At 50.7% G+C, this 17,254-nt stretch overlaps 1 protein-coding gene across 5 annotated transcripts; it reads left to right on the top strand.

Moving 5' to 3' along the window:
- Positions 1-1,820: 1,820 nt before the first annotated feature.
- Positions 1,821-16,435, top strand: EVA1B (eva-1 homolog B). Of its 5 annotated transcripts, XM_083453344.1 has the most exons (5): positions 1,821-1,943; positions 3,643-3,741; positions 8,180-8,233; positions 13,556-13,641; positions 14,762-16,435. In XM_083453344.1, exons 4-5 carry the CDS (start codon positions 13,575-13,577, stop codon positions 15,181-15,183), a joined length of 489 nt encoding a protein of 162 aa, XP_083309470.1. In that variant the 5' UTR covers positions 1,821-1,943; positions 3,643-3,741; positions 8,180-8,233; positions 13,556-13,574; the 3' UTR covers positions 15,184-16,435. The 5 variants fall into 5 exon arrangements, with proteins under 5 accessions (XP_083309470.1, XP_083309471.1, XP_083309468.1 ...); XM_083453342.1 differs by lacking the exon at positions 1,821-1,943 and having other exon boundaries at positions 3,213-3,741; XM_083453343.1 differs by lacking the exons at positions 1,821-1,943; positions 3,643-3,741 and adding an exon at positions 6,229-6,760.
- The last annotated feature ends 819 nt before the right edge of the window (positions 16,436-17,254 follow it).

A 17,254-nucleotide genomic window follows, 5' to 3' on the forward strand; every position in this document is an offset into this window, starting at 1 on the left:
CAGAAGCGGCTTGGGCATGCTGGCCACATGACCCGGAAGCTGTCTGCGGACAAACGCCGGCTCCCTCGGACTATAGAGTGAGATGAGCTCCGCAACCCCAGTGTCATTCGCGACTGAACCTAAAGGTCAAGGGTACCTTTACCTTCACGGTGAAAACTGGCCTGGCAAAGAAAATCCAGGAACCTTCACAGCAGGGCTGAAGGGAAAGTGAGCTAGAGTTTCCAGTCCAACAAGGCACCGTTAACCCACCTCTGCCTCGGTAACACTGTGGTTGACCCACATTGCAGCGAGCTTGTGAGGCGGGACATCTCCTGCACCAGCCCTGTGAGGTAGGCTAGCCCAAAAGGATGACTAGTTCAGGGAGTGCTCTGGCTCAGGGAGGTGGGTAGATTTCAAATTGACCCCAGTCTAAAACCAACAGCATGCTGCAGACACCCCTATGCTAGGCTGGATGCTCCCTCTTTTGCACGCAGCTGCCACGTAGATTCAGTCTGACTGTTAATTTGTTCCTCTCACCTGGTGTCACCTGCTTCAGGGTACAGTGGATGCTCAGGTTGCGAACATGATCCATACAGGATGCACATTCGCAACCTGCAGCATTCACAACCCATGTCTGTGCACGCGTGGGTTGCGATTCTGCGCTTCTGCGCATGCGCAAAGCACGATTTAGCGCTTCTGCACATGCGCGAATGCTGAAACCTTTAAGTAACCTGTTCCAGTACTTCCAGGTTTCGGCGGTCCTCAACCCAAAAAAACGCAACCTGAAGTGGCTGTAACCTGATGTATGACTGTATTGGGCGCAACTCTACCAGCTGGTATAGCTCCCCCCCCCCCCCGTGCTTGAACTTGGGGTTTCCAGCCAATCGGGTGCAGGCCCTCTCTATGTTCTCTGGGCCCCGGAGGATCCTCTGCAGTGATCTGGTACAAAGGGGCACTGCTGAGGTGTACCCTGCAAGTGATGGTGATTTTGAGGCCTGCTGCCAGGGCTAGGTCAGTTGCCGAAGCCCAGCCCAAGCCCCCCCCCCCCCCCCGGTCACTGCTGGCGTGGCAAGAAATTAGTTAAGAGGTGATGTGATAGAAGATTATAAAATGTGTGGCATGGAGGAAGTGGATAGGGGAAAGTTTCTCTCCCTCTCCCATAACACATTCGAAGCCAAAAGCTGTGGAGGATTCAGGACAGATAAAAGAATCTTTATGCAGCACATAGGTAAACTGTGGAACTCCCTCCCACAGGAGGAAGGGATGACCACTGACCTGGATAGCTTTAAAAGAGGATTGGACAACCTCACGGAGGAGAAGGCTACTAGCCAAGATGGCTACGCTCTGTCTCCACCGTCAGAGGCAGCAATGCTTCTGAATACCAGTTGCTGGAAACCACAGGAGGGAAGAATACTCTTGTGCTTGGGTCCTGCTTGCAGATTTACCACAGGCATCGGGAGAAGAGGGATGCTGGACTAGATGGGCCACTGGCCTGATCCAGCAGGCTCTTCTTGCATTGGGTGCTGCAACAAGGGCCTGAAGAGAAGTCAGTGGAAGGACGGGGGCTCCCAGTGTGGCACCTTCACTTGCTCCCCTGAAAGGGATATGAGGGCAAGCAAGGGCCTCAGGCTGGACTCTTCCACTGCTGAGTTAATGCCTGGCCCTCTTTTTGGCACAAGAGGGCGCCTGAGGGTTGGGCGCTGGATGCAGCCCTGACTGGGCCTCAGTCCCTCCTGGAAGCTCCACCCTTTGCAACTGCAGCAGCAGCCTTCCCTTCCTGCAAAGGAAGATTTGGGGTGGGAAAGTCTCTGCCAGCGCTTTCCCCCCAACTCCCCAGTACAAGACCTGGAAGGAGAAAGGACCTTTTCTATTGGGGCTTCCCATCTTGTTTGAGCAGCTTCTCTGAGGGTCTCTTGCACCCCCACCCCAAAACAATGAAAGATGGAGGGCTGTGTACCCAACAGGTTGGCCCCAAACTTGTTTTGGGGTTGGCAAACTGCTTGTGCAACTTTGTGCCAAACTGAGGAACTGGGGACCTATTTTAGCATAATTGGAAATCCCTTTGTACAGTGAAGGTGATTGAGATGGAGCCAGCCCACAAGGGGTGGCTGGGGAGAGCTCTTCAGAGGTTGGGGTTAGCCCTTGAGGACGCAGCATTTCCCCTTCCTCGCCACTTGCCATTGCTTCCCAGTGCCAGTGTCCACCATCCCCTCCCAAGTGCATGCTTTTCTCTCACAGCTCAATAAGCCCAGCCCCACTCTCCTGCCCCCTGGATTTGGAGGACATGGCATCTAGGCAAGGAGGCAGGGTTAAGTTCTAGCCCCATTTCCCTGTGGGACCGGGTGGACAGAAATGGACTGTGCTGCTGGCACAGCTGCCCTTTGAGGTAATAGAAGTGGACTGAGGAGCACCCTCTAAACCCTGGTTGGACTAATGCCTACAAATTCTTCTCCCTCGACCCAAGTAGAAGTTGCACGTGATTGAACACATAAGAGTCTTGTGGAGGAAACAGCCTCAGAAAGAGAGAGCAGCAGCAGGAGGAGGAGGATACCGGTGAGAAGGGAAGGGAATGGCCAGATCTAGTAATTTGGGTTAAATTTGTTGGGAGAGCAGCAGCTTATAAATGAGGTAGGGGAGTTGGACTGAATTTATGGGTGGGGGTCTCTGCAACACTTGGGCAGGACCTGCAAATGGCTGAGAAGCAGAAAGAATGAGAGGAGAGAATTTTCAGCCCATAGCATGTCTTCTGGGAGTCACCTGCCAGTGGTGGGCGGAGCCAGAGGCAAGAGTGGGCGGAGCAGCAGAAGTGACTCCTACTTTCTGCATTCTAGCCACACACCCACGCCTTTCCCTCTGTCCAAGCAAGCAGGAGGCATGATCACACAGCTCGTAGACACGTTCTAGCCAGGCAAAAGCAGTTGAGGAGGGTGCTGAGCCAGGCAGATGAGGGCTGTGGCCTTGGGGAGGAGGAGTGTGCCCTGCAAAAGACTCCCAGCCACACTCAGACACAGGTTTGAGGTTCTCCACCCCTGATAACACAGAGTCAGCTGGGGTCCCCCATTTCGAGTCATTTCCTGGCACAGATCCACCCTTAAACTCCACAGGGCACACGGGGGCTGTTTGCAGGCCTGCCCATGAACACCAGAGCAGGAGATATGGGAATGTGTGAAAGCCATGCTGTCTCTGGATCCTTGTAGCCAAAGGGAGCTGCAGTTTGTGTCCATGAAGGACTTGTTGTTCTGTCCTGGTAGGGATTGTGTCTCTTGTTCTCCCGCCTCTCAGCCTATTCTATTTCTTAAGGTTAAACCAACAGGCTCCTCAAATCTGCATATCTTTAAATAAATTAACATGCCAACTATTCCAGCTGGAATATTTAATCCTCCTTCCCTCCCATCCACATGGAATTTCAATACACATTATTGTTGTTGTGTACTCCAGTGGCCATTTTTGTTTAAGGGACGGCACCCACTTTCCCTTGCTTGTTATACCTGAAGCAGGTTAGCCATCAAAATAATCCAGCCATCCCTGCTCTCGCTCCCTCTGTGTGGGTGGAAGGGGGGGAGCTCTGACCCGCCAGCCCCCTCTCAACCACTTCCTGTTGCTCAGCAGCGTTAATGGAAAACAGACCCCATCTTTGCCTCTCTGACTCTTTTCATTCCCAAGCAAGAGGACGGAGCAAGGGGGTCCTTCCGTGGCAGAGGGGCTCCATCTTTCCCTCCTGGCACCCCTGTTGCTCCCGCGTCCCTCTTCTCCGTGTGCCCGGTGAGTATGCCATGGCGAGCAGCCTTCCCCCACCCCACCCCCATCCCCTGTCTCTTCCCACCCAGGGATCCAGGCGACCCAGTTCTTTGCTCACTGGAGAAATAGGAACGGCTTCTGCGTCTAGCTTGGAAGCCACTTAGCTTGAGGTTCTCCACCATGTTTCACAAGGAAGGTAGCGGAGAAATCTCCCCCCCACCCCAATTCTGCTCTCTCTCTGTGTGTGTGTTCATGTGTTTGCTTGTATGTAGGGAGAGGAACCGATCTGGGCCTGTTAGCTCAGTGCAAGCATGCTCAAATTTGCATCTTGGGCACAGACTTGAGTTCTCTCAGATTCTAGAATTCAGCCGGAGAACAAGCTAGCCACCTTCCTCCTCTCTGGTCCTACTTAACTTCTGCAACCCTTCTAACCCTTGGAATTAGGAGCCATTGTTTTCAAATGTGTAGCAGTTGACTGTAGTTACTCAGCAATGTCCCTCCGCGTGTGTTCAGTGACGCCATAGCTATTTCACAGAACCATAGAGTTGGAAGAGACCTTGAAGCTGGTCCACTTGAAACCCCTGCTCAGCCCAAAGATGCCCATTGCTTCTGCATCCCATCCAACCTCTGCTTAAAACCTCTAACAAAGGAGAGTCCACCACCTTCTGAAGCAGCCTGCTCCAAATAGCTCACGCCATCAGGAAGTTCTTTCTAATAAGGCAAAATCCTTTTTCATGTGATTTGAATCTGTTGTTTCAGGAGCCCAACAAATTGGCCCCATCTCTGTGACAGCCCTTCAGATATTTGAAAGTAGTCGTCATTGTATCTTATTAAGGCTAAATATACTCAGCTGCTTCAACCTAAAGACCCGGGAAGAAAGGGGTCCTCTTGTTAGTTCGCTTGCTTGCTTGCCCACCCCAACCCCAACCTCTGGACACATTCCAATGTGTCAATATCCTTTTTAAGCTCCAGTGCCCAGAAGTTAACACTGTTCTCCATATGAGGCCTGGTCACAGCAGAATGGAACAGCACCATTCCTTGTGATCTGGATGCTATCATGCTGATGCAACCTAGAATTTCACTAGCCTTTGTAGACACCCCATCCCACTGCTGACTCCACAGTGGGGCTGCTGACTCCATGTGTCCCAGCACTGAATGCTAGACTCTGTGTCAGCATCTAGCATCCTTGGGCAGCTTCCAGAATTGCTGTGCTTTGGCATGGTCCACTGCTGATGCCTGCCCTGGACCTCCCATAATTTTGATGGGGTGGGGGAGCACTCTGAGCACAGCAATAGGGTCTATCCAGCTTTTATATTTCCCAACAATGCCCCTGGCCTAATGTTGCTTTGGGGTACTATGTAAAATTTTAAAAGTACATAGATTTTACTACCCAGCACACAGCTAAGCCCATCAGAGGACATTGTTGCCCAAGGCAAACCTGAAGCTGGCTCTGATGAAGGCCTTGAGAAGGGGCTCCAGGTCCAAATCCACACCCTTCTTCCACCTTGCCCTGCCTTTAAAGCCTGCTAGGATCAAAGAGATGAGATAAAGTCCACAGGGCGCTAGGCTTCTTCAAAGCTCAGTGTTGTTTCCTGGGTTTGGGACATGAAAGCTTTCTCCTGCCATCTTGGCAGCACATGGCTCAGCAATGAAGACTGGAGCATGATGGCAATGCCCAGTCCTGTTACCACATTCCCAGCAGGCTCAGGACATTCTTGTTCATGGCTCTGGCTGGGGCCAAATGGACGTCGCTTCCCAGGTTGGGTGCTCTTCAGCAGTTGCAATAATGCATATATAGAGTGCTGCAGACTCCCCTAAGCAGTCGGGAGCCAGCTGAGAATACTGCAGAGACGAAAGCATGAGCCAAGGGCACCCCAGGAAGACTGTCAGCTGGTGGCCTTATTGCAAGTGCACACCCTTTGTCTTGGGACTCCATTTCTCTTTCCACTTGTAACTAATTCCTCCTCCAGCCTGCCAGCTGACTACGAAGATGCAGGACTTCCTTGCTCTTGTGCCTCCAACAGCACTGAGACCATTTGTCCTTTCACCTGCTAAAGTCTGCAGCCCAATGCGCTGTTACAAAGGCGCAGTTACACTTTGCAGCTGAACAGTTGGCACCCTGAGTCACCCCCTCCACTGCTCTCTCCCTGCACTTCAAGCCTCTTGACTTTGCTTTAATCATTAACCAGATGTTTGAGCTGTGCGGAGACCAGGGAATGGGAGGGGGGCCCCCGCTGGATGGTGGGAGTTTATAGGAACTGAGCTGCTGCATTGAGGGGAGGAGGGGAAGATTGTGGAAGAGGTTGCAAGGGTCAATCTAGGGCCACTTCACATTATTTTAGTGGCCTTAGTCTGCTCATAATGTGCCTATGGCAGGGTCCTCTCAAGGCTGGCAGCTTCAAGCTCATCACCCCTCTTTGTGGTAGTGAAGTGTCAACTCTCACTCAAGCCTGGCCACTTCATTGACTTGCCTCTCCCCCCCCCCCAGACTAGCCAAAGAGCCCTTTCTCGGACAGATACAGCCGGACATATCAGTACAGATTGGGAGAAGCCACTGAATTGGCTGGGGGAGCAGCTCCACTCCTTAAGGCAGTGACTGCCCCAACCCCCGCCACCACCACAAACAAGAGAGGGGCCCCAGCACCTCCCATTTCCTGTGGCTGAATACTTGGCATCCCTCCTCCTGCTCCTTGCCAGAAGCCCCCCCACCCCACCGAAGGGGGTCTGTGTTTTCTATTGCTGGCCTGGTTTGACTCATCTCTGCTGATGTGTCACATTTTTTGGATTTTTCTCTTCATCCTCCATCCATCCGGATATTTCTGGGAAAAACAGGATCTGGCTGCCCCTGTGTCCGCTGCCCCACTTGGGCTAAACTCAGCAGCCATCGCTCTCAGTCCCAGGAAAACTCCAGCTGCCAAACTCGCTGCAGCCAAGGAGACGGGACAGCTGCTTTTGAGCTCAGTGTTGTGAAGCAGAGAAAGAGAGAGGATGCTAGAGGAGGCCTCATCCTTCCCAGCCCCATTGCCACTGCTGGGGTTCTGAGGTTAGTGACTAAAAGGCTGAGGGACTTAAAGGCCGGAGTGCCCAGAGGTATGAGAGCACTTTGGTGTGCCAGGAAAACATGTGTGCCAAATCTGAACCAATGGCGGAGGGGAGGAGTCACTATGTATTTCTGGAGCAGATAGCCGGATCCTTTTCCTTATCAGGCTGACCAGTATTTCTAATGTATTTGGGGAGGTGGGGGTGGGCAGCCTCCCACATTCTTGGAAGTGTTCCTGCACTGAAAGTTTGGTTGTCTGATTGCAGTGTTTCTCCCTAAGACAGAACACCTGGCGTTTGTCTTTTTGATAACAGGGTTTGCAAACCTGCTGGAACTGGATGCTGCATTTGTGGCCTGTGTGCGGTTTTGACATTTTGGGGGAGAAGGCTTGGCAACAGGAGGAGAGGCTATTTTGACGCGCACCAAAAAAACCTCCCTTGCAGGGCGTGCCAACCAGTGTGGCCTCCTGGGACCAGTGCCTTGGCTGCAGTGTTTGTTTTCTCTCCTGTGGGGCTGAGTTAAACTTCACCGGCCACATCTAATGAGCACCCCTCCCATTGGAGGCATGCTGCCAGGGTGCCGTTTTGGGAGCTTAATCCGAGAACCACTTAGCCTGGAGAAACAGGAACAGAGTGTCTCTGAGCCATGTGCAGAGAGAGACTTTCGCCTCTCAAACTAAGAAATTGCTGCTCCGGTATAGTTAAGCTTCCTGACTAGTTTCCCATCCAGAAGGAGGCAGCCTTGGGGGCCCATCCAGCACCCCTCCTTTTTAAAACCAAGCTCTGCTGATGAAGCCCGGGACCAAATCTGAGAGGCCCAAAGGAGCCGTTTTCTGCCTCTGCTGGCAGGAGGGTGTTTCTCTTGCCCTGGCTGTGCAAACACACCCAGCGGGTCTTCATGCCAACCTTGGAGGCCTCCCTGGTGCAGAGAGAGAGGGTCCTTTGTGTGGACCTCTTTTGATCCTGACTTCCTCCCGTGGACTCTGGGCCCCTTCGACCATCACGGCAGGCGGGCGGGCACAGGGACAGCTCCTTTCGCAAATGATTTTGCAGTCCATTGGCCCTTGCAAGCCTCTCCTCCTTGCTGCCTGGCCCTCTGCTGCCCGGGGGCTGCTCCTCCCGGTACGCAGAGAAACAGGAGGCCTTCTCTTCTCCTCTCTCTGTGTGTCCCTGGGTGTGTGTGTGTCCGTCCGTGTGTCCAGCCCAGGCTTCCTGCTCCAGGGGAGGGGGCGGGTTCACTGTCCAAAGGGAGCCAGGCCGGTCCTGACATTTGTGCGCTTCCAGCTGCACGGAAGTGAGCGGCAGTTTCCATTAGCCGCTCAGTCCAGAGGCCAGTCTGCTGCTGCTCTGTAAGATCCCGCTCAAGCAGGGGGGGGGGGCTCCCTTTCTCCCCTCCTTCTCAGAGGCTCCTTTCTTCTGACAGGGACTGCAATGGAGGCAGAGCAGCAGCCTTGAATTCGGACGGACCCTGCACTCGGTAAGCCTGACACCCTTTCTCACTGTTGGTCTGATAGCTGGATTCTGTGGCTGCTATTTGCATGAGCTGCTTTGTAACGGTCCCATTCAAATCTGCTTTGAAGATAGCAAACTTTTCAGAAAGGAGAGCTGGAAGTTGCCCATCCACATCTATGCACTTGGATAGCAGGCCAAGCACAGGGCCACAGGTTGCCTTACCCACAAACTTCCCTGCCAGGGTGAGATGTACTCTATTTCCATCGAAAGCACAGTAAATACTTGCAAGCTTTAGTGAATTAGTGCATCCAAATTTTGTGCAATTGCATCCTCTTTGCCCCTCTTTTGGTGTTGCATCTCATCCTTTTTGGGTGATGCCTGAGTGGGGATCCTGTCCCTGTGCCATTTGGGAAGGATGGGCTGATAGAAGGAGCTTTGTGGAAGGAGCTTCTCAGTGGAAATAGTGGGTGAACAAGCCTTGGGATTCCAGTCCAATTCTACTCCGGCAACTGTTCCTTTAGAAGAAGTCGTGCTTGTTCCTAGTATCAAAGAATTGTAGAGTTGGAAGGGACTCTTAAGAGTCATCTAGTCCAACCCCTTGCAATGTGGGAATCACAGCTAAAGAATCTCTGGCAGATGGCCATCCAACCTCTCCTTTAAAACTTCCAGTGAAGGAGAGTCCACCTCTAGGGACAGCCCTGTTGGTTTCATCTCTGGCCTCTTCCTCGCATCCTTTACGGTCGTGGCGTGAATAACCAACTCAGGTGTAGCTCCTGAACCTTCATGGCTCACTTTCACCAATGGATGGGGTAACTGCTCTTAATTTCACAAAGCAGACCTGGCTAGCTATCACCTCTGCCCTTGGAGGGTCCTCTCTTACGCCAAATTGGGGGAGGGGGCTTGCTGTGGATGCAAGAGCACTCTGCCCATGCTCAGAGACAGAATTTATTATTAAATTCTAAGCCGAGTCTTGCCAATGACTTGTACCTCCAGTCAAGTCCCCCAGTGACATCTTAATATCCTGTTGTTACTGGGCGAGATCTGTTTCTAAATCTTTAATGCTCTGTGGAAAATCCCATTTCATGGAGCCTTTCCCAGTCCCTACTAACATTATGTCTTCAGCCAAAGCTGCAGTTCACCGTAACATGTTCACAAAGTCTCTCTCCCCCCCCCCCCCACAAAAAAGACACCCAAACTCCTCTTCCCTTTTTTAAAATTTGATGTTATGTAGAACCCATAAACAGCCCAAGGGTGGAAATTGAAAAATTAACTTTCTAGACTTGCTCTCCCCCACCCCTCCCCCAAATAACAGGCAATGTTTCTTCAATGTGAGGGATGCACTCTGCGCATGCTTTTGGTTATTCTTGCCTTTGTTATTAGCTAGCACATTCCCGGAGATGTGCTTAAAGCAACATTGAGCACCAGGACTGTGCCTGAAGCTGCCTCTGCTTCTGCTGGTTCCCCCCCTCCTCGCCCCCTCCCTCCCTCCCTCCTCCCCTGCATTCCTGCACTCTTGGCTTCCTGCTGCAACAGGCCAGGCATCATTGGGCAATTTGGTCAGCACAGGAGAGACTCCAACCAAGCCAAGCCAGTTTCCATTTTAATTTCAGGCTCAACTGGAGGAGGAACTGCCTGGTCCCTCTTTGAAATTCATTCACCCTCCAGGAAAAAAAAGGCATCTAGGAGAGTTCCCCAGAAAGCACCAGTGGGGGTGGGAGAGAATCTGAGGCACCTTCTAAATCACTTTCCCTACTCACAAAAGGTTCCTCTGCAATCTTTTTCTTTCTTTTTTTCTTTATTCTCCCCTGCTTGATATTTGAAAAAATAGGACAAAGTTGGGTTTTGTTGGTGAGATTGGTTTCATAACATAAATCTCTATTTTTAAAATTATTCCTTTATCTCAAATTATTTTGATCAGATTATGGAAGCATTTATCCCTATGCTTATTAGCTAAAACAGATGAAAAACAGGTCATGGGGGGACCCCTTTCCTACCCACACCCCAATATGTGTGTGTTGCACTCCAGTTAGTGATCAATGGCACAAGTCTGTTTTTCTGCATTTTGGAGGTTTTTTAAAGGGTTTCATCCTCTGTGCCCAAATGTCTCATTTTCATTTCCGAGTTTTACAGATATTTTTGCAAGTGGTTTTTAGACTCCCTTTCCCATTCCATCCCTGCTGTACTGCCATGGGGTTGGTCGAGGGGTGTGTGCGTATTTTCCAACATCACAGACAAATGAGAACAGGCAGTTCTTACCTTTGATGAAAGTTAGCAGCAACACCCCTTGTTCCCTCCCTTACAACTTTATTGTTATCCCTGACTTATGTGGAAACACTGCTTAGCCAGCCTGGTAGGAGCTGAACAGACCCCTGATGAGGACCTTCTCTGCATTCCTTATAGAGATGAACAGTGGGAGGTAACAGGAGGAGCTGCTCTCCTTCCCAGCAGAAGTGACCAAACTCACACCCCAGATCAACAAGGCAGTGGTAGTCACCAAGCTAAGGTAAAGGGACCCCTGACCATTAGGTCCAGTTGTGGCCGACTCTGGGGTTGTGGCGCTCATCTTGCTTTACTGGCCGAGGGAGCCGGCGTACAGCTTCCGGGTCATGTGGCCAGCATGACTAAGCCGCTTCTGGCGAACCAGAGCAGCGCACGGAAACACTGTTTACCTTCCCACCAGAGTGGTACCTATTTATCTACTTGCACTTTGACATGCTTTCGAACTGCTAGGTTGGCAGGAGCAGGGACCGAGCAACGGGAGCTCACCCCGTCGCGGGGATTCGAACTGCCGACCTTCTGATCAGCAAGTCCTAGGCTCTGTGGTTTAACCCACAGCACCACCTGCGTCCCTTAGTCACCAAGCTAGATGACTCTAAAAGCGGTTTAGACAAATTCACGGAGGAGAGGGCTATTGATGACTAACAACCATGATAGCTACTAGCCATGACCAGTCAGAGGCAGCAGTGCTTCTGAATACCAGTTGCTGGAAACCACTGGAAAAATCCTGGTTGCTGTTTCCCCTTTGGGACACCTGCTTGGCCACTGTGAGAACAAGATGCTGGACTAAATGGGCCATGGGCCTGATCCCACAGGCTGGTCTTATGTTGTTATGTTTGGGGCCCATAACCTTGCATGGTTTATCCTTAGAATGTTCAGAAGAGGAGGTAATTTTTCCCCGAAAACAACCCCCTCTTTCTTCTCTGGCCTGCTGCCCAGCCCAGCTGCCTGGCTCTCATCAAAGGGTCGCTCAGAGCTTTAGGAAATCTTGGACTCATGAAAAGCTGGGGGGGGGGAGTGTTCGGTTTGCAGATGAGGCTGGCATCTGCCTGGATGGCTCCTGGAAATGGGTGGCTGTGAGCTGCCCATTGCTCAAGGGGGCATCCAATCCAGCATGTTGTTCTGAGTGGGGGGTGCTTTCTACCTATTATTCAGTGGAAGTGGGGGCCAGGAATAATTATTTGCCCAAGGCCCTGTTTAAGGAGTCAGTGCAATATTACTATATTGGTGAAAATTTGTGTTCACATGCTGCTTGAGAATCTTCAAAGCTTTTGACTGAGATCCTGTTTGAACCTGAGAGTCTCAGACCCAACCTGTCCTTCTGTCCCCAAGACCTTTTTGCTCTGATTTCAGGTTTGATCCCCGTATGGGACAGCCACATATTCCTGCATTGCAAAGGGTTGGACTAGATTATACCCAGGGTTCCTTCCCTGCATCTACAATTCTGTGACTATCAGCTTCTTCCCTGGCCCTTGTTCTGTCCACCCTGGAGTGTGTCCTCTGGACCCTTTGCAACATCCTTTCAACCTGCCAGAAATAGCCTTGACCTGGAAGACTCCTGAGTGCGGCTGGTGCTGGGTGGGGGCAGAGGAAGAGGCAACATCCGGTCTCCAAACAACAAGCCATCTTCCCACCACTGAGGATGCATCTTTTCCTGTGACAGTGGCAGGAAGTGCCCTGGGGGGCTTAAGGGATGGGGGAAGAGAGGAAACATTTGCTGGGACTCTGTTCCCAGGGTCATGCACAACTGTAAATTAAACATTGGGCCTCGGTGCATGACAAGGCAGTGTGAATAATGCATTGGGTTTGGGTACGGAGAAACTTGGGTTCAAACCCTGTTCGGGCATGAAACTTAAAAGGCCTGGGTCATTGAGAGGATTAAATGCCACAGGAAATTCTTTGTATCCTTTGGCGCCCCTCTTTTCAGCTTGCAAAGTCACTGACAGATGCCTCCATCCAAGCTTGCCCGGGGTGTGGTGTGTGACGCATGTCGGAAGAGGCCCCCTGGGAGGGATGACTGTCACAGGACTTTGTAGCCTGAGAGGCTGTCCTGTCCAGCAACCCCATGACTGGCCTGGGGGCCTGAGGGAAGCAAGGCAGCTGTTTTGCTAATTAACGGGGGAGGCAGTTGTTTGGCACAGTCAAGCCCCCAAGGTTTCTTTTATTTGGCAATTTAAAACTATCTCAGCTGTTTGCCTTTTAAGCTTAACTGTTCTGGGGCTGTGCACCCCACAGTGTGAGCAAAACCGAGAGAGAGGAGTTCTCAGGAGTGCCACAATCAATTTATTAAAAGCCCGACCCATTTTAGATAAGTTCCTTTGTTGGAGGCATCTTAGTAGACTTGCAACCCACATGCATTTTTAACTTGCGTGCATTCAGCTTAGACCTGGTTCTAAGAAATGATTCACAGTGGGGGCGGTGTACCTTGTTTTTATCCCACATGTTACTGAGGTGCTCATTTGTAGTGGTCTTTGTGTTTGACCCACATACAGTTTCCTGCATGCACACCAAATGACATAAATGCTACTGCACATGGAGAAATGTTGGCTGGTATAAACTGTTGGATTTGTGAACATGTAAAATTTACTTGTATGATTACAGTGAATGCAGTGTCTACAGGGATGGTGGCCAGAGAGCTTAGATATTCCCAAGATAATGGACTGTGGTGGATTTTACATTAGAGTCGCTGTGGACCAACCAGTCCTTTAAGTTCCTTGTTCTTTTTGTGATTAAAGGTTTGCTCTCTAAACATAGAACGCTATCTTGAGATGCCAATGTTTGTGAATACGATTCTGAAGACCATTGGTGACACTGTCCTATCTCAGACCACAAACAATTCTGTCCATGCTCCTCAGCAGGGATATTGATAGAAGGTCCTCTGTGTTCTTTCTGAAGGCCCTTAGCCTGATGTTCTCTGCAATTCTTCATGGACACCCTCTGGGATTTAGTCCTCTTTCCAGTCCAGATGCCTCCTGTCTAAACAAATCGTTAGATGAACCATGTCTCCTAATTCTAAGGAATTGGGCAGGAGTAATATGCTAATAACGATCCCTCCTCCCTGTCCTCCCAGGTACCACTGAGGAGCCACCATGGAGACCCACAAGCGGGAGATGGAGCTGCTGAGCAACAGCATGGCAGCCTATGCACACATCCGAGGTGGGTCAAGAAATGGGGGCAGGGGCGGACATATATGTGAGCAATGGCAGCCTCTGGCACTTGGCCAGAGGTGGCATCTTGTTCCCACTATCGGTCCTCAGCAGATAGTGGGAACAAGATGTCCTTATCTTGGGATGTGGATGGAGGATCTTCTTCCTCCTGTTTCAAAATGGCAGATCAACCTTCTTCCTTCCCATCCCCAGAAGGGAGTCTGGTTTACCTGCATTTATGAACTGACCAGCCAATTTAGCCACCAGCCTTTGGATTTCTTCTCTCAGAAGCCAAAATGTTGTTGTTGTTTAGTCATGTCCGACTCTTCATGACCCCATGGACCAGAAGCCAATATAGTCCGCTGCATTTCAAGTTCAGGAACCCTCTTGGTCAACTTAACATTATAAAAGTTATATTGCTCCATACAGTGCAGTGTGATTTAGGATACCTCCTTGACTTCATAATGGAAAACAGTGGGAGGCATTCAACACCGTGCTCTTCCATTTATTCATTCATTCATTCATTCATTCATTCATTCATAAACTAATTCGTATAGCGCTGTGTCATTGAGGATGAAGGCTATCCATCCCTTGATGTGCAATTCACAAACGCCTGAAACTGAGCATTTACAATGTGAAATAAATAAATAAATAATACTCTGGTAACCATTTAAGAAACCTCTGTGAAAGACTACCATGTCAAATTAATTGCCTTCTTCCTGTACTCACTTCCGTATTCCCTCATTACATCCCAGCTATTCAAAGGCCATTTCTTTATTTCACACAGAAGAAACTGTATCCCTATATTTTCTATATACGTCATTCTACTTTCCCTCCACCATAATATTTATCTAAGTTTTAAGCATTTAGTACTGAACAGCCCTTCACCTCCAGCTGCACAATAGTTTAAATCTCTGATGTCTTTCAGTGTTTGGCTACTAAAATTCCAGCATCCACAAAGAAATGGCAAATCAACTCAGTTTCCTACCCCCTAATGTCTAGAGTCTGTGGGAGCCCCAGCTCCTAACCATTTCTGTCCCCTTCACTACCATTTGAATCTCAAAAGCCGGTCTCCTTGGTGGTCTTCCTAGCCTATTTCTGACCCTGTCCTCCATGTCTCTGCCATCTAGATCACCCTGAGAGCTTTGGCCTTTATTTCGTGCTGGGGGTCTGCTTTGGCCTTGTCTTGACCCTCTGCCTGCTGGTCATCCACATCTCATGGCAGCCTCAGGCCATCCCCCGCAAGCCCCGAAAAAGCCTACGCGACTTCAGTGAAGATGAGGACGAGGAGGATGATGACGATGAGGAGGAGGAAGACACCATTGACCAAGCAGCTTCTGAGCCCCCCTTGGCTATGACAGAGCTGCCACTGGAGGCCCACTCCACCCCTGATGGGACCCTCACCGTCAACGTCTTTGCCTCAGCAGAAGAGCTGGAGCGTGCCCAGCGGCTGGAGGAGCGGGAACGCATCCTCCGGGAGATCTGGCGCAACGGGCAACCTGACATCCTGGGCACAGGCACTGGCACCATTGGCAGAGTCCACTACTATTGACCCATGGTTGGCCATGGTCACATTCCTCACCCGGGCAGTGTGGACTGCTACTGAACTCTTGAACCCCCTTGTCTCACCCCAAGGGATTTATGGTTAATCACTTCACCCAGCCAGTATCTCAAACATTGCGAGACCTGCCCTGATGCCAGATAAGAGGCAGCGGTTTCACACAGGGGTGAGAGAGGATCAAGTGACACTGATAAAATGGCAAGAAGGACCAAGATGAGTTAGTTAAACTGTTGGACAGCAAATTCAAGGACTCTGCTCCTTTTCCTCCTGGGAACTTGAGAGGGAAGGCAGTGCAGGCAAAGTAAAGGAGCAGCACACAGAACTAATGCCAGTTCTTTTGTTTACGTGTGAGGACTATTCCTGATTTTCACAATGGACATGTGTAGGGAACATGGAAAGTGGTGTAGCAGTGCCCACTGCAGTAACAGAAAGGTACGGGGGTTGCAGTTCACCAGCCTGAACAGACCAAACTCAGTACTTGCATGCAGGACTCTGGCTTGCATTGTGCTTAACTGATTTAGTAGGCAAAAAAGGAATATGGTGCTCTTGGGGAGGATTGTGGCGGCAGCGGGGGGGGGGGGGGGCTTGTTGCACCTGTCCAGGTACCTCTAAAGGGATGGGTTGGAGGGAATAGACTGCAAGGAACTTCAACCCACCTGTGCTTACACACAACCACATACCAAGGGAGACAGAGCAACCGTGACAAAGTTCTGTAGCTCCCCTTTTTCCTGGCTGTGTTGGAAGCCTGTTTTTCTCCTACCCCTCCCAAATGGTGCTTATTATTTCAAGGAGCTGCATGGGGAACAGGTAAGTGCCAACTTCAGTATTTTGCCACACTACCAGGAAACTCCCAGTGAATTCTCAGGGTGCAGCACTTCATCTCATCCCACCTTCAGCCAGGTTGATGCAAAACTGGGGCGCATCCTGCAGGGAGGCAGCTTGGGGATGACCCCAGCACTTCCTTTGCTGCCTGACTCCTCTCATTCCACAAACAGGGTGTGGTTTGGCTAAGTATTATCAAGCAGCAGCATTGTCCAGTGGCCTTTATGGGGGGGGGATTAGCAACCCTCCCACTGGTCCTGTGGGGCTTTGTGCCTGGTGCCCATGTACCCCAGAGGGGGACTCTTTCAACTTTGCACAGACCCATGTTGTATACAGGACAACCTTGGTTTTTAACAGGCCGGTAAACTTTTGTGTAAAAATGTGCCTTATCTTTCATAAACTTCATTCCAGTTTTCCACAACTTGCCTTGTGGTCTCACCTCTGGTCCTCTGCCTAATTTTACCTGGGTAACAAGGAAAATGGGGGAAGCAGGCGGGAAGGCTAGCTTTCCCCTGCCCCTGGTGGAACCTCCTTTGGTTGAGATGCTTTGCCAATGCCTCTCTCTCTAAGCCCCCTACTGCACAGGAAGGAGCCAGATGGGAGGTTTGAGAGGGCGGGGGAGTCTGAGAGACTCTTGGCCATGTTCCAAGCATATTTTGGTAGTATAACTTCCTTTAACTTTCTCTCTGTCCTCATTCACACACACACAGACCAGCCAACATGAAGGATGTCTTGTCTTTTCCTGAAAAAGGCTGGTTCTCTTCTGCACCAGACCTTCCCTGTGTTGTTGGAAGAAGAGTTTTTTGTACCCATGCTACTTGAAGGCTCTTACTGACCTTCCTTGTTTGGGAGCCCTCTGCTTGGTTCCCACAAACCTCCTCCCCACCCCACCCCCACCTGTCCCTTGACTCAATCTTGGAAAACAGTAACAGGCTGGTGGGAAGGGCGGGGGGTCAGTTGGGGTTGGCTTCCCAGGGTCAAAGCCTCTGTCCAGTAGCCGCATGTTTTCCCCCAGAGACACAGCACTGGTGATGTGGAAGGGGTGGAGAGTGAGAGCAGAGTAAATCTGTCTGGGCTGGGAATGGGCAGTGCGGAGCAGGGACAAGCACAGCTGAAAATCAGATGCTTAAAGAGTTTATTTTGCAATTAGGGAAAGCAACCAATTCTTCCATCCAAGAAAACAAACCCCACCCCTGACAGCATCTGGCCCCTGGTAGGACATTTGGGGTCATCGGTCCTG

This window comes from Podarcis tiliguerta, assembly GCF_965153285.1.
Source record: "Podarcis tiliguerta genome assembly, chromosome: 8".
NCBI lineage: Eukaryota > Metazoa > Chordata > Lepidosauria > Squamata > Lacertidae > Podarcis > Podarcis tiliguerta.

Excerpts from the sequence above, each read along its gene's own strand:
- EVA1B (XM_083453344.1), top strand. The coding sequence starts at position 13,575 with ATGGAGACCCACAAGCGGGAGATGGAGCTGCTGAGCAACAGCATGGCA. Across the intron at positions 13,642-14,761 it reads AGCCTATGCACACATCCGAG|ATCACCCTGAGAGCTTTGGC; the intron begins GTGGGTCAAGAA and ends TCTGCCATCTAG.